Below are 24,872 nucleotides of genomic sequence, written 5' to 3'. Positions count from 1 at the left end.
GTAATTTCAATAGTGCATCTCGGTTCTTTTTGCTTAATAGAGAAATACTGCTGTAGTAAATAAAAGAAGTCTGTGAGGATGACTCTTTGGGCTTAAATTGTAAGAAATAAATGCAAATTGTAAAATGTAAAGAAACCTTGTTAGTGTTATTGTGAATCTGCTGTGAAAATCAGAATTTTCTACAGCAGATAGTGACAAACGGGAACTTTCTGTCATTTCATTGGTCGTGTATTTCTATTTTAATGTAGTATGAATGGGAACGGGGGAGGTCTTCATGAGTAGGAAAAGCTGCAAACCTTACGAAAATACAATTAGATGTCCAAAAATTATATCGTGATTCACATTGTCCAAAGAATTGTGCTTCATGATTAATGCTTATTAATACTTTATATATACATGAAATTATATTATACTCTATATAACTATATTATATAGGCCCACATACGTGGACGTATAAGCGAATTAGACCCCCAACAATCCCGAACAAGCTTCAACATCAACACTCAGTCTTCTAATTAATCCGTTTGACTTCCCCTAAATTAGGAACGGTCAGTTTGACAGGACTAGCCCTTTAAACGATTCCGCTGAAGAAGGGAACAGTCCATTTCAGTAAAAAAGGGGGTACTCCGTCACTGCCTCGTGGTTTTTATACATTTTAACACCAGAAACACATCCTGGGAAAAGACAGAGGGCTTATATTTTTGTAATAATCATGAACACACATTTAATATCACACTGAAAAACAACATTTAGTCCTTTCGCGTCTCAACAGTAAAACCATTGTCCACCCCTTCGGGGGCGCATCTATTTTTAGCATCAGCTGTTGCAATACAAAGATTAGCTACTCGGCGTATTGTTTCGTAGATGTGGGCAGTTCACTCTCGTCTGAGGGGAAAGGGCGGCGGTGGTTTGAAGTCGAGCTGGAGGATGAGGAGAAACATGTCGGTGTGAGGACACGTCGCCGTTGCGCCAGAGGGAAGCTCGTTGTAGGTGAGTGTGAGACTCTAGAGGTCGTGAATGCAGGCGTCGGTGTTCCCGCGGGTGAAATCTGCCGTTAACGCGAAAGCCAACAACTTACTGTAGCCTAGCTAACAGCCACAGGATTACTTCGAGTAATGACAGCACGGCAGGCGGTCGGCGGGGATTAGCTCGCTGTAAATGAGCGTACGACCTACCGCATCACATTTGCGGAATTTCCTTTTTCAGTGCAAACTTGAAGAAAAGGATGAAGCAGCCGAAATCCGTTATTCAGGGGCGGTTACTGTCGGCGTCCTCACACTCAGGCAGGCCCTGGCTCCGTGTGTCAGACGTTTCCAGCAGGGAAGAGTCATAAACACAGTGTTTGCCTTTTCTCTTACTCTATTTCTTTATTTCCAGCAGCTGTGTACACACACACACACACACACACACACACACACAGTGGTGTCCGGCTGTGAGGCAGAAATCGTGTGCAGATTTAACCGCTGGACAGAGAGAACAGAGAGATTCTTCATACATCAAATCATAGGATGAGATCATTCAGAAGCACCAGTCAGCCTGCAGACAGACACACACACACACACACACACACCACTATTAATAGCAAAGTGAAATCATCAGTTCATTAGGCTGTCTGGAGACAGATCCCTCTTTATCTTTTCATCAGAACTTCAGAGAAAGGCCAAACCCTTCTCCTCTCTCCTTCTCCACCTCCCTCTGCTCCTCATGAGGATGATGGTGGTGGGCACAGTGCTGGATGCTTTTCTGACTTTTTCTGAACAGTTTTGTGACGTTTCATGCAGGTAAATTACATTCAGATGGCTGCAGACTAGATTGACCAGGTGTCCAGCTTTATGTGGGACTTCACAGCCTTTATCCTCTGTCCCCGTCATGTACTGAGATGGTATCCTTCATGTTTGATTAGGTCCAGCAGTGATTCCCAAATGATTGCAACTGCACAAAAAGTACATGAAAGGCCATAATGAGGATGAAGCTGGTCACTTGACTCCGTAGAGAAAACTCAGACCAAAATCACCCACACACACACACAACTGTCAGGTCAGACTTCTGCTTGAGGGTTTCATTTACTGGGCTGAGTGAACTGATGCAAGCTAAAGAGCCTGTGTGTGTGTGTGTGTGTGTGTGTGTGTGTGTGTGTGTGTGTGTGTGTGTGTGTGTGTGTGTGTGTGTGTGTGTGTGTGTGTGTTAAAGACAAGTCCAAATACTGGTGGGCACTCCATGTCAGTGGATTTAAAAAAATTAATAAAACTGAGTGACAAAGAATGAAAAAGTACTTGGAAGTGAACAAAACCTTTGGAAAGTAACTTGTTTTGCCTGTATTTTTGCTCGTGGATGTTTTATTATTTCACAATATCGAGTCTTGCAGGAAAAGCACGCCTCTGGAGATGTGCTGATTTATGGATGCAACTGTACTGAAGCCCAGCAATAAACTACACACTTTAAGTCGTATTGAGATAGAAGAAACGGGAGCTACACGAGTGTAAAAACAAGCCCGAGTTTCTCTTTATGCTCATGATTTAACGGAAGAATTGCACAATTAAAATAAAAATCACTATTTTATGCAGGTTATTGAGGCTGTAATCTGCATTATTTGCAGATTATCCATCATTTTTACTATGTGAGGTATGCAAATAAGGTATTACTGGTAAATGGGGGATGTAATGACTCTTCCCAAACCAGTTTAGTTCCTACCTGGGCCACACTTACCCAGTCTTAATTAATAATGGATTGGATTTATATAGCGCTTTTCAAGGCACCTAAAGCGCTTTACAATGCCACTATTCATTCACTCTCACATTCACACACTGGTGGAGGCAGCTACAGTTGTAGCCACACCAGGGGCAGACTGACAGAAGCGAGGCTGCCATATCGCAGCCCTCTGGCCAACAGGTAGGGTAAAGTGTCTTGCCCACGGACACAACGACCAGGACAGAGAGCGATCCCGGGGATCGAACCGGCGACCTTCCGGTTACAGATGCGCTTCCCAACCTCCTTGGCCACGGTTGCCCGGTTTGAAACACTTCCCTGCTCTGTCATATGATTTCAAAACCTCAAGAAGGTGATGTTGAAAACACTCGTGAGGCTGCACAACAGGACTTTCCTAACTGATGGGCGGTGACATTAGTCACAGATACTCTCATTTTATATTGACTAGCAAGCAAATTGACAAATTTAATCACAAAGCACAGACAACGTTATATTTGTGTTTCTGAGATCGCCCTTCTATTTCATGAGCTGTATGCAGTGTAGTGACCACTAAAACTGTTGCGTAATCAAATATTAAAAAAAAACCAAACAAACTTTAAAAGCATTTCATCTTTCTTCTAGTACAAAGACGCACTGCAAACATCACATTTAAAGCTGCTCCCTGACAGCAGTTTGCATGCTCTGTTATGGTAACACCAAGCCGCCGCGCCCCGGAGCTGCTTTGATTTATGACAGGAGCGTGTCTCTGTACTGGGAGTGACTCTGGATCAAACTGACACACATTGTTGAAAATTTATGGATTATTTTGTTTTTTCAGGCTGCACATCATCTGTTTGTGCAGTTTATGTTTAAATCGGGTCACCAACAATGCTCTGAGACCAGAGGCTGCTAAGTGGTTGTGACCTGCAATCATGTGATTAGTCATTTAGCGAGCTGTTCGCACTTTGTCCTCTCAGCCGTGGGGTGTTTGAGATCTGAGCGTGAAACGTGTTACTGGAGGAAATGCGTCGAAGGCGGGAGACTTTGATTGATGTGTTCCTGTTGGAGGCAGTCGTACAGTAAAACACCGACTGCCAGAATGAGTTTAAAGCATCTGACTGTGAAGTGTAATTATCAAAGCCTGCTGCTGCTTAAATAATCATTACTTTGAAGCAGTCTCAGCTGTGCAATAAGACGCTGGCTTGGGGATAGCATCTTACTCCACACGGAGGCTGCACGTTCGGTTTCTGTGCAGCTTTTGCTGCGTCTGCACGAGTCCCGCGTTTTGGAAAAGGTTCTGGAAATGGTGCTGAGCCAGTTCTAGCTTGAAAACAGAGCTTGTTTTTAGTGTTGATGGGCAGAGACAGTCTTTTGAAAACCATTACTCATGTGCTTCCTGGCTGGATGGTGTCAGTCACTACATATCCTTCCCAGCATCCCCACACCCCTTACATGACCCTTTCCAGAAAAGTCCTGTACTGCAACTACTCCCACCCAGTCTGTCTCACACAAACATTTTAAAGTGCCCAGTGTACATGACTGGCTGTGTGATTATTCCACAGTCACCCCCTTAAATGCTCCTCGCCTCCCCCTGGCCCCCCACCCAGGGGGAGGCGAGGATGGTGGGAACGTAACCTGTGAGCTGACCTCAGATCGCTGTTCTCCTCCAGCTATAATATGGCTTTAACTTCACTTTTCTCTCATCTTCATTTCTGCTCTGTTCGTTCTGGCTTCGAGCTGCTTGGTTGGTAAAATACACGGTGGTGAGGTAACACACCGCCGTGTATTTTACCAACCAAGCAGCTCGCTCGGCCATTAAAGGCTCGAGCCACAGATATGTCCTGAACCAGTCGGCGTGATGCTTGTCCTTGGACTGTGGCGTTACCTTAATAATGTTAGCGTTTCCTGTTTGAGGATTAACACTGTTAACATGAGACTCACTGGCTGTTTGCACTTGTTTTTTTTTTTTTTGCAGCCTGATGTTTATTATTTTGTCCCTGAGCAGGTTTGTGTATTTAGATTTTTGGCTAGATGGCAGGACTGTCACACATTATAAATGGTGGGAACTGTGCAGTGCCTTCTCTCCCAGATTGAACAGGTGAGATCCACACTGCTGTTATTTTAAGCCGACTGATTATAGACTGTAATTTCTAATTAGAGGTAGTGGCATTCTCAGCTATTAGCTGTTAGTTTTAAGGGTTTAAAAATTATTATTTTTTTAAATATATAAGCAGTTTTCTTTCTTTAACGCACAGTTATTTATGCACTCCTTTATTCTCTGCTGCTCTGATCAGCTGGTTGGCGTCTTTATGGCTTTCTAAACATGCACGATTGAAGGAAGTTTTTCCCAGCTTATAGTAAAAAAATAAATTATTTGTTTTTATATAACTGGCTGTTATAAACTGTGATGCGATTAGATCATTACATGGTTAATATGGGTCTGTCTGTGAAGGTTCTCAGTCATCCAGGTCATCGTAGTCAAAGGAGCTTGCAAAGAAAAGCGTCTGGACTTCTTTAAGTTGCTTGAAGACGTTTCACCTCTCATCCGAGAAGCTTCTTCAGTTCTAAGGTCAAATGGTGGAGAGTCCCAGATATAAACCTAGTGGGAGTTTCCCCCCACAGAGGGACAAAGGACCCCCTGATGATCCTCTAATCGCCTGAGCCAAGGTGGGAAACTGGGTGTGGGTCCCAATCAGCCAGAGTTTCGGGTGTGTTCATTGTGAAACCTGGCCCCACCTTATCATGCGAATTCCTGAGGTCAGATGGCCCAGGATGTGAGTGGGCGTTAAGGCGTCTGGGAAGGGATCTCAAAACTGGATTATAGATGGCAGAGAGTTGGTGTCGTAAACCCCCGCCTCTGTTCAAAGATGGTCGCTCACAGTGGACATAGATGGCTTCTTTCACTCCTCTTTACAACCATCTGTCCTCTCTGTCCAAAATGTGAACATTGGCATCCTCGAAAGAGTGACCTTTATCCTTAAGATGCAGATGGACTGCTGAGTCTTGTCCTGTGGAGGTGGCTCTTCTGTGTTGTGCCATGTGCTTGTGAAGTGGCTGTTTGGTCTCTCCAATGTAGAGGTCTGAGCATTCCTCGCTGCACTGTACAGCATACACCACATTGTTAAGTTTGTGTTTTGGCGTTTTGTCTTTCGGGTGAACCAGTTTCTGTCTGAGCGTGTTGCTGGGTCTGAAATACACTGGGATGTCATGCTTGGAGAAAACTCTCCTGAGTTTCTCTGATACGCCGGCTACATACGGGATGACAATGTTGTTGCGTCTGTCCTTCTTATCCTCCCTCGCTGGTGTCTGGTCTTCTTTTCTGTGCCTCTTTGCTGACTTTAAGAACGCCCATTTAGGATAGCCGCACGTTTTGAGTGCTTCCTTTACATGTGTGTGTTCCTTCTTTTTCCCTTCAGGCTTAGAGGGAACATGTTCTGCCCGGTGGTGTAGGGTCCTGATTACTCCAAGTTTGTGTTCCAAAGGGTGATGGGAGTCAAAGAGGAGGTACTGGTCTGTGTGTGTGGGCTTCCGGTAAACTTCGATGTTGAGTTTGCCGTTCTCTTCAATGTGCACAGCGCAGTCCAGGAAAGGCAAACAGTTGTCCTTTGTGTCTTCCCTGGTGAACTTGATGTTCTTATCCACAGCGTTAATGTGCGCAGTGAAGGATTCCACTTCTTGTGTCTTGATTTTGATGGGTCGGGCACTGATTTCACCCCGTTGGGGAGTTATCTGTGGATGGATTCAGTGGCGGGCAGTTCTATGGTGAATTACTGCTTTTCCTGCTTTTTGAACCCTGTTTCTCAACAAAAAGTTAGTTTCAACATAAACGATTATTATTCTTGATCAACTTCAGCAAAATGTAAATTTTCGAAATGGATAAGTTAAAACGTTAAAGTGGAATCTGTGTGGACTTTATCGCATGTTTAACTTGGTGAATTATGGTTTAACACTTCATCTGATTGATGAGTGTTGATATCAGCAGTACAGTGCAGACCGGGGCGTGCACTGCTGTGTTCCTTCTGTGAGTTATGGAGCTGCTTTGTTCCCACGTGAAGAGGGAAATCCCTTGATCCTTTCCCAACAGCAACTAGCCACGTCTCGAGCCCAGGGAGACTTTCTGCGAGGGCAGAATGTGAGGCTCAAAACACACCAGCTTCATCCATTTTCTGTGTAAATGCACACACCAGCAGAGTGTAAGCAGATGTGCTGCAGATTTACTGGCTGTGTGAGGGATGAGGGGGGGAAACGGCATTTTATGGTCAGCTGGGGCTGCCGAGTTCGGTGAAGACATGAGCGAGTGCTCCTGTTTGTGTCCCACAGGGTATTTACTGAAATCATAGTTGTTGTGATTTAATTTTGTGGTTTTTGGACTCGTGTAATGGGACACACTGTAGAAAACTGTAGTTGTAACGTGCAGTTGGGTGTACTTTTAACAACTTGGAATGAATGTGGGAGGAAATGCTTTTAGAACAAGTGAGAAATCAAAGGTGTGTCTTATTTTGAAAGAATCTATTAAAGGAGTGAACGACTTTCTCGTGTAGCCCAGTGGGAAACTGACATGAGTTTGGGTTAGAGTTGGATTGTTAAACCTTAAACCTGCCTTCTAGGATTTCTTTAGGATTATAAACCATGACTGCTTTCTTAGCATAATTCCTCCCCTAAAATCATAATGTTATAAATACAACAGGGATGGTTTTCCACAGAGGAATGCATGTGTGATCTGAGCACAACTTTCATGTTTCTTCTTTGTCACTTAATACGAGTAGGCAGTAAACCAGCTGCCTTACTGAGACAGTCTCTCATCCTGAACTCCTGCTCTGCAGCTTTAAGGACAAAACTGGTTTTGAGGGTAGATGATGAAGGACTGTCGCAACAACAACCTGACTAGTGAGCGAGCTGCTCACAAATACACAAGAATGGAGAGTAGAAGGGCCTCGCACAGCTGATTGGAAAACACGTCAACACTTAACTTAGCAGTCGAAGATGACATTCTCACAGACAGACAAATCTATATTTAAAAAACAAACAAACCCTTTGATGCTAATGCTTCCCGGCCATATATTATATTATATTTTGCTACAGTTGGCTAGTTAGCATCTCTGTCCTGCAGCTGATGCCAGGTTTGAGTAAAACACAAGTACAGTCTGTTTAAAGTGAAGTGATACCTCAGAAGTGTCAGCAGATACTGTTTTGGGTGGTTTGTAACACGTTGTCCTTATTTTACAAATTTAACACACTTCTCTTGAACACATCAAACATTTTAGTCCTCATGTTATCGCTCTCTTTTTCTCGATGCATGTTATTGTCCAAAAGTCAGGCGAAGGTTAAGGGTTATTTGTCTCTTTTGTGCTGGGGTTAAGTGGTTTGGCTAGTTTGTAATAAACAGATTCTCCACAGAGTCTTCTGTGTGGTTTCTGATGTCACCTGTCGTTCTGTTTTTCTAAGGCACAGATGCAGTTGTAGGGAGATGCCACCAAATAGTCTAAGAGTGAAATCAAGATGAACCTGATAAGGTTTAGATGTGAGTTGGTTTCATCGAGAACACCAAATGTATGACTGGTGTAAAAACCACAGCTGTAATGTGTGCTGTGGTTTCAGAGTGCTTCATGAGGTTATTTGTTTTTCTTCAGTCATAGATGGCTTTTAAAGTGGAATAGACACCTATTTTGTGGCTTTGACAGCCATCCAGACATCTAAACGACTGAAGAGTTTATTTTTATTTTTTTGTTTTAACATCAGGAATTTGACTCAATCTTTTTGCTTAACCTGGCTTGGCATTGCAAAGGAAGGAAACATCTTCCTTCCCTCCATTGTGCTGCAGGAAAGGATGGACTTTAGCCAGCTGACAGCTGTTTCCTGCACGATGGAGGAGGAATGGGTGTGTGGGTGGTAGGAGTGTTGATGCTAGTGGGTGAATGTTTCTCTTTTTTTATGCTTTTATCTCTTGCTGCAGTTTAATTAAAACTGTAAATCTGCAGGTTTCGTTGTAATGTGAAAGTCTGGTTTTAATTTTATGTGTTATATGTATTTGGATGGCTTTGGGTGCATGTTTTAATATCTTTGCAATAAAATTTCATATACTTAATGTTACCAATAAAATGACCTTGGAGCAAATTTCTCTTTATGAACATTGGAGGTGTTTCATTTCTAGCCAAAGAGTCTGGAATGATATCAAAATAATAAGAACCATTTGGATAATTTATTTTATTTATGTTGAGGAAAGCTCCCCAAACTAATGTTTGTTTTTTGTTTGTTTGTTTTTAAAAAGGGTACATCTTATTTAAATTTGTTAATTTTTAAAAATATTTGGTATCTACAGATTAGCAGTGCTGGTATCATCAAATCAGCTTTTATAACATCAGCAGACTTTTTTTTTTTTTTTTTTTTTTTTCTGTGGAAAAATCCTTTAAGTTTGGAGCTGTGTGGGGATTTTCCTGCACGTGCCTCATGTTTCAACATTCTAATGAGATTCATATCTGGGTCTTTTTTTGCTTTTGAGCCATTCCAGTGTGGATTTGCCAGCGTGCTTAGGATCATTAGCCTGTTACAAGGTCTACTTGGAGTTCAACTTCAGCTTTGATACTCATGGCCTCAAATTTTCCTCAGATGCTTCCCAATACAAAAAAAATGAATAGTTGAGTCAACGACTGAGAGCTGTCCAGAGGCAGCAAAACAATCCAGAACAATAAGATTTCCTATCGTCATGCTTCAGTTACTGGCAAAACGACTCTCTCTGATTGTTCTGTTTCAAAAGGCCTGCTCTTTGTACCCTCAAGATCAAACTGCAGATTTACTCCAACGCTCTTTCTGGACAGAAAGGCCTCTTTGGCAGGTTATCTTCATGCACACTCTTAAAAGATTGCAGATGCTTTTTCTTTATAAGCAGCAGTTGGAAGAGCGACCTGTAGAGCCTGTGATGAAATTCTGGGGCTCCATGGTGGTTATTTGTCTGACATGTGAAAGATTCTAGGTTTGGGAGGGGATGACACACAAACCCGGTCTCATGGGCGTTGGTCACTCCTAGTAATGGTTCCAAGCACAGGTAAATGGGAGGGTTGCATTAGGAAGGGCACGCAGAGGAAAATGCAAATTTATTAAAGCTCACCCGTCCTGAGCATCTGCCTCTGTCACACCAACCCTGTGCATGTCCTCCTTCATTACATCCATGAAGCTTCTCGGTGCTCTTCATCTTTTCCTCCTCTAACCTCTAACTTTGTCCTCAAACTGCTCGAGCCAAGCGGTCCCTCTGATCGACTTGTTTCTGGTCACCCCAGATTTATCACACACATCTCCAAGCTTCTGATGGCTCTGGGTTGGACTGAAGGTTGGCAGCGTCTGGGCTGACTGTGGCTGTAATTTGGGTGTTGTGAATGATGAGGAAAAGTTGGTTCCAACCTGTGCAGATCTAATTCCATGAAGGAAGTGTTGTGCGATTATTTGTCTGCTCAGATTATTTTTAAAAAACTGTTTTAATTGTATGCCTGGAGTTAAGAGCAGTCAGTGTCACGCATCAAAAACAGGAAGCGAACTAAAGCGGCTCTCTGTGCAGCGACTCAACACCACGCTACAACATTTCTGTCAACTTTGTCCTCGTACGGCCCGACTTCCTCCGCCTCACTCCTGCTTCCGATTTCTCTCACCCGCTTTCCCGCTCTCCTCTCGTGACTCATTCTTTGTAGATTTGGGAGCTTCGAGGACAGCTGTGGTCTGAACTTTCTGCCACGACAGACTGAGATAGCATGGTGGATATTAAAGCTCCAGCAACAAGGCGATGCCTGATTCGAAGCACATAATCTTACGACTGAGTTGCAAACAGGCTGTTCTCCTGTGGTTTAAGTGCAGAATGCCTCTGAATGATTTGATATACTGAGCACTGACGCCTCTCCCACAGAAAGCTTCAGTTTAACCCCTTAATGTTGAAGTTCATTTTTGTTCTTAAAAAGTAATTAGAAGCTCCAGCTGTACATCTGTGTTTGAGCCGTCATATTTCTGTGGCTTTGTTGTCGTCATTCATTTAGTTTTGACTTGTGAAGCACACGCAGGAAAGCTTCCCACTTAGATTTAAAATGTGCCAGCTTACAAAGATGCCATATGCACGCTCTAATGGTGGTCTGTTTCACGCAGCAGCAGAATGACAGCATTTTCTTTTTTGTATTTTAGAGGAAAGCTCTTAATTTGAAACCGAAGTATTTTGCTTGGCAGGGATTTTCCTGTGTGGTGGTTTTAGCTGCTTGCAAAGGAAGCGCTCGCCTATGATTGTGTGTATGTGTCGAGAGAGAGAGAGAGAGAGAGCTCTACCTGATGCTGCTTAAGTGACTCAATGTTCGTATGTTGATTCATGGTTTTCTTAACTACTGCAGAATATTTTAATAGGGTTATCTGCTATAAAAAGCCAGGCCAGGAAAATCGCCTTCATGTTTTTATCCTTGGTTACTTTGACACAGTCATCTGCTGTGATGCTCACACGTGTCAGCTTTGTTTCTATACATGGATATAAAAATATAGACATGTACTGAGACAGAAATATTCTAATTCTGATCATTTGAGTCAAAATTGAATCGGGAGCTTGTGAATCAGAATTGAATCAATTATAAAAATCTGCGACGATACCCAGCCCTAGCTGTAACCCACCGATGTGTAAATCCACCTTGTGTTGTCGCTGCTTTGGGCTTTCAGCCCGTGAGCACATGCCGCTGAGCTTGTTCCTCTGGTGGGTGCAGCTCTGGGACGAACTTACTGTTACTCAGCTATGAAAATAATCCAGCGTGAGCCGAGCTGAACTCTGCCTTTTGGCCTCTCTTGCTCTAGTTTTCCCATCTTTGTTTTTCCTCTTTCTGCTTTGATCTACATCTCCTGGCTGTGCTCTGTCTCCATGGTGATGTAAAACCAGCCTGGGGGGGGGAAATAAAAATCTTAACACATCTCTGGCTTGTTCTCTCCCTCCCTCCCTTTGTTGTCAATCCCACGTCTCCCTCACTTGGTTCTGCATTTCAGCCAGCCAGGTGCGTCTCGTCAGCCACCTGCTATCCTACCTACTTCCCACCTTTACCGCCACTGTAGAGGGTAGCCATGGCAACCAGCGCCGTGCCAAGTGACAACCTGCCAACGTACAAGCTGGTGGTGGTGGGGGATGGGGGTGTCGGGAAGAGTGCCCTCACCATCCAGTTTTTCCAGAAGATCTTCGTGCCAGACTACGATCCCACGATTGAGGACTCGTATCTTAAACACACAGAAATAGACGGACAGTGGGCCATACTGGACGGTGAGTTCCAAAGAACCAGACAGCTTGTAAATCTTCTATGCTTCTTATTTTTCCCTCCTTTTGTTTCAGTCAGCACAACACATCCATCATCGTGCCACAAGTTAACATTTGTTATTGTTCTTCTTTTGCCCGTAATTACAATCCTGCGGCAGCTGTCTACACTGAGCTTTATATAAAACATCAGCTGTGGTTTTTCCATGTGAGAGAAACTGTGTACAATTCCATAATTTTATCCTTTCCCTTTAAATATAAATTGAGTAATTATAAAGGATGCAAAAACACCTGAAAAACAGATCATTTCTAAATTGTTCTATCATTGAATATGTTCAGTCTTTTATAAGTGAACTTCTGACCTTTGCAAAGAGAAAATGTCACTTTGTGATGCAACTGTTACGCAAGCGTGTAGCTAAGCCATGAATGCACTCAAGATAAGGACAGTGGCCCACAGACCCACGTAGATGTACAAATGTGTTTCTCCCAGTGTGCAGCGATTGTGCTCGTGGGGGGGGGGCATGAAACTAAAACTCACATGTTGTAGTGACAGGACGTACACAGTGGCTCTGATAGAAATCACATTTTAAATACTACAGATGTTTGTGTGTGGATCAGTTTTGTTTTAGTCTGATGTATTTTTAATGAACGTATGCATGTTCAAAGTGCGATCCTTGCATCAGATGATGCTCGGGGAGTATTTCGTGTACTTGTGTGATTTAAGTGAAGAGCCCTGAGACCCTTCAGTGTATTAATGCATTTGTCCCGACATGGACACAGTACTGGACACGGCCGGTCAGGAGGAGTTCAGTGCAATGAGGGAGCAGTACATGAGGACGGGAGACGGCTTCCTGATCGTCTTCTCGGTGACGGACAAGGCCAGCTTTGAACACGTTGACCGATTCCATCAACTCATACTACGGGTCAAAGACAGGTAGGAGCAGAAAAATAAACACTTGGACAACAAAATAAAATATTCTTGCAAAGTCTTTTGCAGCCCCTCTTTTCTTTGTTTCTCTTGGAGCAAGTTTTGCAGCTAGTTATTAAAACATGGCTTTAATAACTAGCTGACTACGTCATAGCAGTGAGCCTTATCAGCTGAAGATTATACAAAGAAATGAATGCACGGTGCGCTTACTGTATCAGTGCATTATAAGCATTTGTTTATCCATATATAGGCAGTTTAAACTTTTTCAAGTTTAAACTCCCACACTTTTCCAAGTGGGCATTTTTTTTACAGTGTGTTACATGAGAGCACAGAGGATAGTATTTTTTGGGTGGAGAGAATCACTTTTTAGTGTGTTGGTGACTGAACCTGTTTCTTGGCTTTGGCTGCACTGGGGGGTTTCAGAAGTCCTCAGTCAGAGGATGGTTACTGCTAACATGGTGCCAAGCAACCTGAGACGGTATTTAATCATGAGAAACGCTTGAAATCACTGGTGCCACGAACGTTGGTTGCACTGTGTGAAAGTTGGAGGCAAGTTGTATGTAGTTTATTTTATTGAACCTTTTCTTTATACTGTTAATCTCATTCAGTATAAATGTCTCATTACACCGTCAGACAGATCTGTGTCAGACTGTGTCATAAATGTGCAGTCAGGGCTGTCTGTGTCATGTTTGGTCCAAAGGGAGACAAAGAACTGAAATGTTGTGAAGTAAATTTTGCCTTAGATGTCATATATAGCATCCGATTAGGTTCCCCTTTCCATTTAAGGCACATGTTATCTTCCAGAGAGTCTTGGTCTCTGTCCTAGTGTGCCCTTATGAACACAAAGGGTACGCAGTTCAAAAGGTTTGTTTGCAAAAGCTATACGAGCAGTCTGGAAAGCACCAACATTTCAACTGAAAGTCTGTGTGAACCACTCTGTTAAATATAGCAAAAGAGGAAGTAGTTCATCATATTCATTAAAGACCAAACTTTGCCCTCGCTGACTCGGGCCGCGCTGAGGGGTATGGTTATCATGTGATTTAAGGGCGGTTGAAGATGAAGGTCTCCTCCTTTCCTCGCTCTTGCTCACACCGACGGAACATCAGTTATTTCCAAAGCTGAAATCTGTCGTCGTCAGTTCTCGACCGTGACTGACAAATAAAACTGAGTCACACGCAGGAAATGGAAAAACAAAAAAACAGAACTGAACGAGTTTGAGTCTGTCAAAATTTGCGCTCATCAGCAGCTGATCTATCCCAAATTAAACATGGCCTGTTTTTTAGTGTGTTAGCGTTTCAAATGCAAGCGAGAATTAGTCATATCCTCCTATGACTAAGCATTCAAGGCTGTTTGAAACATCTGTACGCATCGATAAAATATTCAGTAATACAGCGATGCATTGCATCTCGACTCTGTGTCCTTATCGTCTCAGGGAGGCCTTCCCCATGGTGCTGGTCGCAAACAAAGTGGACTTGGTCCACCTAAGAAAAGTCACAACTGACCAGGGGCAGGAGATGGCTGCAAAGCATAATGTAAGTAGTCTTTCCTTAAGCACGTGTCCCTGATGACTTATTACCGCCTACAAACAGCATCAGGGTTTTTGAATTATGCAAAGCTTTAAGTTTCAGTGTTTTCATGTTAGTCTGTAATAAACACAGGCTGTGTACGGGGGCAGAAAAGACCAGCGTTCAAGGAAATGAGCAAATGGCATTTATAGGCCTGCAAGCTGCTACTTCTCAGCTTGTTTAGACAGGCAACAGTTCTGAATGCGATTAATGCTTAATCATTATTGGTCTTTCAGAACCATCACAGACTTGAACTGCACATTACTGTAAACTTAAACACCTGACTGAGCTGCTCATGTTTCATATTTGTTTCCTCAGATAACTTATATTGAAACCAGTGCCAAGGACCCCCCAATGAACGTGGACAAAGCCTTTCATGAACTGGTTCGTGTTATAAGGTAACCTGAGGACCTTCAGATCTTTGAAATAAATACGCTGGGATAGGGATGCACTTTATGTAAAGATGGGTCACCACTGCGTGAAAGGCAGCACTTCATTAAAACAGATGGAACAAAAATCGTGGTACCACCTGTGAGTGCAGGTTAAAACTGCAAAGGAACGCCGACGTGTTCCCGTCTCATTAAAGATGAAGTGAGGTTTGTTTTACAAGACACGAATTTCGGATTCTTTTACAAAATCCTCCCGACAACAGCGCTCTGTCCTAAAGGCGTGTGAGATGGTGTGGAGGGGGTATTAGTTTGAATGCTATATACCTATGTGGTATGTGACTTTTGTTGCCATGATGCCAGGTCTCTCTTGGAAATGAGATTTTTAATCTCAATGAGATTTTTTACCTGGATAAATAAAGGATTAAAAAAAAAAATGCCATGGCTAATATGCACATCTGTGACGGTGCTGTTAATTATAAACTTGGTAAAAGGGTTTTGGATCAAAGAGGCATAGATGATACCAAAACACAAAACATGACTATGCAGCTCTAATTAAAGGAGTCTGATCTGCAGTCACCTATAACAAACAGCATGGCAAAGAAAACTTCAAAACTCTGGAGCAGCTGAAATCTCATATCAAGCAACAGTAAAAATGCATCAGCTGGCCATAAAGCTAAAGTGATGCAACGCAGCGCAACGCTGGACTGTGAAAGTGTTTTTAGGAAGGATGGGGGAAAAAAAAGGGGGGGGGGGGAAACAAGACCAAAGCCACTTCCTGTCTTGACCCGTGTAATTTCAGAAGAATTTGGTTTTTGTATGTGGTCACATCCTGTTTATAAGTCTGGCCGAACACTCCGAAGGGCGACAAGTAATCCCTCTCGTGGTGTCGGGGCTTCGTGCTCGTTACACAGCAGCAGATCAGTGCGTTCTCTTACACGTTATTAAAAAAAGACGATTACTAGACTTGTGGAAAGCTCTTATTGTGCGTTTGCCAGCTTGTAGCTGACTCATGAGAAAACTCTTCCTTTGCAACACATTTGGAGCTCGATGAATCAACACTGCCCTCCTGTGGTCATACTTTAGACATCCAGTCACCAGGGAGGTTCACAGAATATTGAATGATCTGCCCTGAGCACTCATGAAATGCTATACTTAATCAGCAACAGCCAGTGCATTGATTTATGGATTTATGGGTTCTTTTATAGCAGTGGACTCGGCTCTGTCTCGATTCTGGAGACATGAGCACAGGAAAACATTAGACACACAAGCCTGGAGCTCAGTAAAAACAGTGCAAAGGTTATAAAAAGAGTTTTATTAAAGGGGCGTAATGTACTAGTTCAGGGGGATCATTGCAATTATCTGCTGTTTTTAAATTTGATTCCCACTACTCGGCGTCAGAAATGGAAATCAAAAGTAAAACTTGGGAAATTGACCTTGTGGGTAAAATTTGGAGATTAAAATGACGATTTCCTGAGCTGGAGAAAAATGATCATTTATATGAGATAATTCTAAAGTACAAAGTTAAAGTTTTGCTTTCAAATGATTAAAAAAGAGGTTTATGCCTTTTCTTCTTCTTTTTTGCTGCCTGCAGACAACAGGTCCCAGAGAGAAACCAGAAGAAGAAAAAGAAGATGAAGTGGAGGGCGGAGCGTTCCACGGCCTCCCACAGGTTCCACTGCGCCATATTGTGACCAAGCTCATCATCTCCATCATCTATCACACGCGCACACACACACGCACACACACCAACAAACCTTTGGATGTCAGGGAACTCCCCAGCAGTGGTCAAACTACGGGAGCACAAAAGGGACTGGGGGTTGGTTGAGGAATGACTCGATGGATCCAGGAAGGATGAAATTGATCTGAAATGTTGGACTCGGCCCCTCACGATGCCTCGGACTGAGCGCTACGCCTGCCCCCCTCACTATATGGTCCTTTTCAAAGGTTTTTCTTCTTTCTTTGAGAACCTCTCCCCATCTGTACTCGTCCCTGAAATGCATAGTTATCTAATTTATGAACTTACTATGAAACGTGGCACAAGACAACAAACTGTCCGGGAAAGACAGGGGTCAGAATCACCTTGGACTTGGAACCTTTTGTCCTCTTGAGCAAGGGAAGGAAAAGCAGCGGTGTTTGTGGTTTTGACTCCCAGCAGTCTGTCCCCACGCACCTTCAATTCCGGTGGGAAAAGCTCCGACGTGATGCCCGACGAGGCCGGCTTTGGATCCCTGTTCTCTTTCTGCAGAGCGGACGAAGCCGAGAGTGGTGACAATAGATGTTGTGCAGTGTCGTCGATACGTGGACGGTGAGCCCAGTGAGTATAGTGAGCCTGAACATTGTGGTGATGTGGTTTGGAAATGTCAGTTTGGAGGGCGGCGAGAGGGCAAGTGAAAGAAACGTGTCACATGTGTCAGTGAATGCTACGAGCAGATCAGCAAGTGTTTGATTATTGTTAAAGAGAATACTGAGACCGGTTGGCGTGGCGATCTGTTAAAGGCCTTGTTTACACTCTTACGCGGGACTAGTTTCTCACGTGCAAACAGACGGCACCAGGAGCCACTTTGTCTCGAAGTGTTTGACGGTTGGTTCGGTTGCCTCTTCAGTCGTCGTCGGTAACGAGTGCAATCTGTTAAGTACTGTACGATCAGCTGTCCTGATACTTTTCTTTTCCTCCCATGTTTTTATAGCTGAAATATTACAGAAAAATATGATTATATTTGATATTAAAAAAACAAACTGTGGCAATGTAAACAGATTCAGTGCTGTTTTACAGAAGCTCTCCAGGAAAGTCTTAATGAAATAGAATAAGGGATAACGAGAGCTTCGTGATTTGCGCTGGCCACTAACCAAAACCATGTGATGTCACTTTATTTCAGTCTACAGGCTGTTCAGACTGCACCACTGAATTCAGGACTACGTCATAAGATAAATCTGTGTGGGGGGTAAAAACGGTAACCTGGGAATGTGTCGGCGGCGCGGCGCTCCCAGGGCTGAAAGCCATGTTAGCTTAGCCACAGACCACGGTTAGGTGTAGGGAAACTGCACACTAGAAGCAACAACACGCTCAGTGACTCGGTGCTCGTGGTCGTGCGGTGGATAGGAATGTACAGTTTAATAATATACGAAATGGCTCGTACTGTTAACGCACTAAAGTTTCAGCTGACACTTTGCTCTCTGGATGAATACGGACTCTTGAAGGAAGGAGTGCATCTTTTTTTTTTTTTTTTTTCTTTTTGCACTTTTAATACGATTTCTCACTTTCCTATCGGCATGTTGTTTTCTTTCTGAATCAGTAATAGAAGCGAGGAGCACGGTAACAACGTCTGAATGTAAAAATAGGGAAAACGAAGCGAGCTGATAGGTGTCGTAACGCTGTGTGCCTGTTGCCTCTGTGGTGATTGTAACAGAGTAAAACTAGGATGGGACTAAAAATATTCAAAAGGTATTTAAAAAAACGTTGTTCGGTATTCAGTTTTGAATTTAAGAAGGCTGCCCGTGAAAAATCATTTATTAAATGACAAATTCACCTGAGCGTGGAAGTGGGAATCGCCCTCTGCTAAAGGAGGAATACAACATTGACAGTACTGATCGACATTTACTGATCAGGAGTTTCCAGAAAAGGACTCCAGCTATTACAGAAGCAACAGACTCCAGGAAAAAAGAAGAAAAACCGAATGTGTTGAAAATGTTGCATCATGTGTGTTTGATACCATTTTGTATTATTGATATGAATCTTGTGTGTTTTATAAGGAATTAAATAATTTATTACTGTCTGTTACCTCAGTGTGTCCCAGACCTGGACAAAGAAAAAAAGCTCCCCACTGTGTGTGTTTTTCAAATTTCCTGGTGAGGCTCGTGCTAAACTAAGCAAACTACCTGCTGGTATCTGTTTTTTGTCCAGAAACATTTGATTGCTGCCTTTCTCGGGTTGATCAAAATCCCTGAGGAATCCTGAAAGGGCGATTGTGAGTAAATGAAGAGCTTCTGTTTAAATTATGTAACAGATTTCAGTTTTATACATCCCGAAACTTTGTAAGTGAATGAAGGTGGAAACTTTTACATTTGGTTTGCAAAAAAGGAGTTTTCACAAGTTGTGTAACGTGTTTTTTGGCAGGTCTGTTGTGTTCTAACTGGCTGTGTCAGACTGAGGCGCTAGACGAGGCACAATCTGTGGCCTTCTTCTCTAGCCTCAGGGGTCGATTATATTTCAATAAAATAAATAACAGGACTGTGATTTATCTTTTTAGACACTTTTTGGGTGGGTGGGGTGGATCCGTAGAATATGCAGTACTCTCCTGATCATGTGATCAGAGTGGCGTTCAGCGGCTGCTCGTGTTTCCTGTCGCCTTGCTCGCTCAGCAGAAGCTCCCCTCATTAATCTTCAGAGACGTCACACTCCATCGACTTCAACTGTGAGAATGCTGAAAGCTTCACTTTTGCCTCGTTGGCAAAAAAAGCCTGTCCAAATTCCTCGGGGGGGATTTGGACAGGTTGGCACACAGAACAAGTCCTGCATGTAAATCATTCATAGTCCTGTTCCTGCACAGGTGAACTGGGAAGAGGCTGCTCAGTGTGAGTCCAGGTGGACGAGCAGTGAGTCATGCCCCCAACATTAAATGATCAGGACATGAAGCAGAAAAGGTCATCTTTGCCATAACTAGAAGATTGTTTCTGCTTTAATGACGCTCTAAACTCAGTGTTTTTGCACACTTACATGAATAAATGAGAGAAAAATGAACCACATTCTGCTTTGATTTAAAATGCATCACCACTGCTCACCACTGGGGGTCAGTACTTCACTGTCGCTACAGTGGTACCAAAAGCTTTGCCAAGCACACCTTTGCATTGTGAGCAAACCCACAGACTGCTTCAAGGACCCACCCCCCCAAAATGGACAAATTCAGAATTAAAATGGCAAAAATCTCAAGTTCTCCGAGTAGTTTGAAAACTCACAAATAAGTCATTTATATGGAAATAGAAAAATACCAAATTGAGGCACAGCAGCCTGAATACATTAACCAGGAGTGATGTTTTTTTTGAGGCAGGAGCAAACAGAGCCTCATGTTGCCGTAGCACTGTTCAGGGACTCTGGGGTCTTTACAGCATGTCCTACTTTTCATTAGAGCAATCTGTGCATTCAGATGCACACCAGACACTTTATTAGGTACAACCTGTGAATGCTGGGTTTTGCCTTCAGAATCAAAAAGCTGCTGGAAACATTCCTCAGATATTCGCTCCACGTTGACGTGACTGCGTCACACGGCTGCTGCAGATTTGCCAGCTGATGAGAATCTCCCGTTCCACCACATCCCAAAGGTCCTCTGCAGGGATCTGCTGACTGAAGGCCGTTTGAGTCAAGTCAGCTGTCTTGTTCAAGAAACCAGTCTAAGATGATTTGAGCTTGGTGCCATGTTATCCTGAATGAGCCATCAGATGATTGGTGCACTGTGGCCATAAAGGGATGGACATGGTCAGCAACAGCAGCTTGTTTGGTAACAAACAACCCACTGACACCTGCTCAGCCGGCTGGCTTAATTGCACACTCCCATCATCCTCTGCAAGCTTTTTTCAGCTAGATTTACTTGAGCTGCATTTTCAAGAGCAGAACCTCATCACTAAGTGCAATGGTACGCTCACTGATTGTTACAATGAAGCGGGCCTTCCTTTCAGTAGCATTTCAAAGGATCTCCTTCTTGGTTTTGTACAATTTTAAGGACATGGAAGTAGGCTGTGCTAAAGTGCGCGCATTATTAAATGGATTGAGGGTAAGAGAGAAGCTCCAAGTGAAAACCATGCATTTGAAATGTAAAAAAGAGGAAGATGTGCTGTAAAGAGCGGTCTGTGAGTAAGCATATGCAGCACGACTGAAGTGAAAGCCAGATTCAGCAGCTATGCACTCAAAGGTTTGTGTGCTAAAGCTCTGCTTCGTGTCAAAGGTGCAGAAAAGATTAACACAGCAGCTTTGACATCAAGAAAACTGGGACTTTTCACTTTGCTCCTTTATGTTTAACTCACCGTGTGGCATCCAATAACAGCTTGATTAGAATGATTGCACGGTGCCTCACAATTTCAAATGGCAGATGTAACGGGAAACTAAGCGACTGATTGCAGTCATTTTCGGTTGAGGTGGAGTTACAGAGGCAGAGAGGTGAGGAAGTCTCAGAGGGTGGCCTTGTCGAAGGTGCACCCAGACGCCCCGCTGTGGTGCAGCTGTATGGAGGGTGATATTCAGCGCTTGGGTGAAGTATAAATGACTGGAAAAATCACTCCAGTAAAGCCTGAAGCATAGCAATTACAGACTGTAAGCGGCAGCATGGCGACTCGGAGATTTCAACCCCAGCAACTTCTGTGAGGAGCATATTTGCTCCAGCAGCACTAAGTTCTCCCACCAAGTTATTATGTAAGGCTCGATCACTAAAGCTCTAAACTAACTATTGGGCTCATTTTTGATTGAAGGATTTTAATATCTAGAATTTCAAGATTATTATTCAATAAAATGTTGTTATTGCATACGTCAAAATATATACATCCATTTTCTTCTATTACTCCAATTCAAGGTAACAAGGGAGCTGTAGTGTATGTTAGCATATAGGGCTAATATAGAGAGACAGACAGCCATTCATACGTTTAAGAAAAAGAAGTTCAGTTTCAACCTGTGAATAGTCAGACTCCAACGTCCAGGAAGGTGGTAGGAAAGCAGACTACGCAGACATTTCAGGTTCCCAGAGGTGAGCAATTTATTTACAGTGAACTTAATTTAATGTATAAATTAACAAAACTTCCCCCAAATCAACTCAATTAACAAAACTCAACAGAACATGGATCAGGTAACACAGCTCACCTCTCCTCTCTCTTTCTTCTTCTTCTACAGTATAGAACATTAACACAGGAGGAAGTTTTCCCACATGTTCACTGTGTGAAAACCCCGGAGGAACCCTCCCGAGGGATTAATAAAGTTAAATTTAATTTAATCTAATAACTTTAATCTCACGAACAAATAAAACACTGGAAAAGCCAAACAATAACATTTTTAAGTTATCAAAGTGACTTATATATGTTTAACCCGAGTAGTGAAAGCCCGCGGGGGTTTGAAGACGATGTGTCGGTCGGCTCAGATATTTGAAGTTCACACAGCTATAGTCTCACCTGAAAATATGTTAAAAGTCTTTTTGCGACCCAGAAAGAGAAATAAGAGTGATATTAAAACTAAGTCGCTGCCGCCATTGTTGGAAACTGGAATTGGCAGGGCCGCGCTATGAATTCTGCGATATGGTTTTTCAATGTTGTTGTCCGGGTGGAAAATCGGGAGAATTTTGGCTCCGGGAGATTTTCTGGAGGGGCGCTGAAATTCGGTATTCTCCTGGAAAAATCGGGAGGGTTGGCATGTATGGTTGTGGCAACATCACTAACCTTGTCAAACGCCTCAGAGTAAATCATATCACAGGATATGACGAGCGTATGTTGAGACGAACTGAAGAGGAGGACAGGGACAGGTGCTGCTAGGGCGAGACAGATGTCTCTCACGGGGTCCTTTAGTGCTGCAGGCAGGCAAGGTGTTCAAATAGCACACAACTTCAGTTTTATATGATGAACTCTGCATTATTAAGTGATAAGAACAAGTGATCTGATGTCCTGTAATCATTATGATGCTATAATTTGAGATACAATAAATAAAATAAGGTTTTGCACAAAGTATCGTCGATACCACCCTGAATATTACTTTGGATCGGAAAGGAAATCAGTGGTATGCACATCACTAGCGGTTGGCAAACAGCAAACTGGAGCCTCACCGCCACTAACTGGTGTGGAGCGTCTCTCTCTTGAATCTAGTAGAGACTGGCTTTAAATAGGGCTAACAATTTCCCTCCAATTAGCCCAGCCAGTACCACTCACTCGAACTGAGGGATCTAAAACTCTACACAGATGATTAAAAAGACACAAAACCTCTTCACACTTCTAATATGCACATTTACACAGCTAAATGGTGGTATTAATGAAAAGAAAAACATTCAACAAATCCCTTTAAACCTTAACACAAAAAAAGGAAGCATTTCTATTGACAAAGAAACCCCTCCACTTGGTTTGACCTGCTGATGTCATGTGTGACATCAGCAGGACTTTAAAATGAGGAAATGCTAGGCAGGCATTTCCCCACACCTGATCTTCGTGAAGACTGAAAAGACAGAACAAAGTAAGTATGAACAAGTGACTTAATCTGTAACGTAATAAAATATAAAGAAACATGTGACTGAGTATTTGCCTTAATTTGCAGAATGTTTGATTTGCTGGCAACAGAATGCTTCCACAAACAAACCTGGGATAGTGAGTGCAGCAATGTTACTTGACAAATGGCAAATCATAGCAAAGAAATAGAAACAGAATAATGTGTATAATGTGCAAAAAAAAAAAAAGGTAAACACATATGGGACAAATGGAGAGCATTGCAACTGCTCATCCACTTTGTCACACAACCATAGTCTCGGTTCTTCCACACGATAAAGAAACTGTGCTGCAGTGAATGACAGACATCTGTTGAGCTAAATTGTAAGAAATAAATGCATAAAATTGCAGAAAGGGTTCTAACTGAGAGCGAAAAATGGTAACTTCAGTTTTTCTATCTTTTAGTTTGAAAGAAGCACAACCTGAGAAACGTAAGAAAATAAATAAAAGTAAAAGTCCAAAATTTTTGCCCCCCTCGATATTTTCCAAAGCCATCCCGTGCGCCAGTAGGTTATATAAGGATGTGACTTTCAAAGCCATAATTCAATGACTTCAGTGTTCAGTTTGTCAGTGACAGATTCCCATTTTTACCCCCACAGCCAGCCCGGGGTTCACTGCTCTGCCTCAGCTGATCTCATTCTGTACCTAAAATCAAACCACAAATTCACCTGAATCTGTCAAGGCCTGTGATCTTTGTCCCGCCGCCTTCTCCACAAAATCAGATTATGAACTTATTGTGAATAAGAATGAAAGTTCAAGTTCAAATTTTATTCGCCACATGCAGACCATACACACACAACACAGACATCACATGGGGATACAAGTCAGAGAACGTTGCATTATAGAAAAAAACACTGAAATGTACACTACAATGGGAAAGTACAAGAGGAAAAAAAGAGACCTCTGCTCATGCTGGGCTACAGGAGGATAGCATGAGAACAGGAAACAAAAAAACTCCTCTGCACAGAAAGCACATAAATGTCCACAGTACAACATTATAGAGCATGTGACCAGCAAGAGGGTTGGGTAGGGGATGAGGAGTAATCCCAGGCAACACAGCAGCCATCCTGCCACTGCGTCGAGACTCCAGCGCGGGCCCAGACCCGCCTCGTGTTCCCAGGAGGCAACAAGCATCGAAGGCAGTAAGAATATTAATAAGAATATTAGTAATCAAAATAACAAAATATTGTTTTTTTAGCAGGTCGGAGGAGAGAGAGAGGCTCGTAGTTATACACTAGTGTTCTACTTGCAAGTCATGTTTTCTGGGAAACTCATCTGTTAATATGATCAGCCAAAATCCTCCTGGCTCTCTGTCTGTCTAGCTATGTAACTCTTTCTTGATATTTTCTGCATCAATTAATTATATTTTTTTAAAATTTAAAATAAGTGGGAATATCACTTTTTTCTTTTGCTTTAAAAATTCAGTTTACAGTTTGTGACTAGCTAATACTGGAAAAAAAGGAATAACTTTCTGTCGCCGTGGAAATGAGAGACCTCAAACTGTCACCAGATCCAATTCCATTTCATCTTATTGTTATGCATTAATGAATTAATAAATAAATGCATCAATAAGCGTTTGACAGATAATCCCGACAGGCAGCTGAGACACAGAGTCATGTAGAAAAGTATTCCTGCTGCTTTTTTATTGCAGCTGTTACATCATGATTTGCACTGGTGTGAAAAGTTGACAAATCAAGGAAGAAAAAAGGAGTTTGGAAAATGTTTTTTCCTCAGCCAGTGGGATTACTTCATATGTTTCATACTTTAGTTCCCGATTACTGAGCCTGTTGTTGGTAATACTGTGGAGCTTCAAGAAATAAAGGGTTTACATG

The 24,872-nt window shown here is 42.7% G+C and overlaps 1 protein-coding gene across 1 annotated transcript; it reads left to right on the top strand.

The window, feature by feature from the left end:
* Positions 1 to 834: 834 nt before the first annotated feature.
* Positions 835 to 19,054, top strand: mrasa (muscle RAS oncogene homolog a). The gene is made up of 6 exons (XM_004566007.6): positions 835 to 990; positions 11,680 to 11,947; positions 12,719 to 12,872; positions 14,299 to 14,398; positions 14,750 to 14,829; positions 16,412 to 19,054. Exons 2-6 carry the CDS (start codon positions 11,755 to 11,757, stop codon positions 16,509 to 16,511), a joined length of 627 nt encoding a protein of 208 aa, XP_004566064.1. The 5' UTR covers positions 835 to 990; positions 11,680 to 11,754; the 3' UTR covers positions 16,512 to 19,054.
* Positions 19,055 to 24,872: the final 5,818 nt, after the last annotated feature.

Source organism: Maylandia zebra, linkage group LG16 (assembly GCF_041146795.1).
Source record: "Maylandia zebra isolate NMK-2024a linkage group LG16, Mzebra_GT3a, whole genome shotgun sequence".
NCBI lineage: Eukaryota > Metazoa > Chordata > Actinopteri > Cichliformes > Cichlidae > Maylandia > Maylandia zebra.
The sequence above is the reverse complement of the archived record's forward strand: the minus strand, read 5'-3'. Positions and strand labels throughout refer to the sequence as shown.

Excerpts from the sequence above, each read along its gene's own strand:
- mrasa (XM_004566007.6), top strand. The coding sequence starts at position 11,755 with ATGGCAACCAGCGCCGTGCCAAGTGACAACCTGCCAACGTACAAGCTG. Across the intron at positions 14,399-14,749 it reads AGATGGCTGCAAAGCATAAT|ATAACTTATATTGAAACCAG; the intron begins GTAAGTAGTCTT and ends TTGTTTCCTCAG. Across the intron at positions 14,830-16,411 it reads GAACTGGTTCGTGTTATAAG|ACAACAGGTCCCAGAGAGAA; the intron begins GTAACCTGAGGA and ends TGCTGCCTGCAG.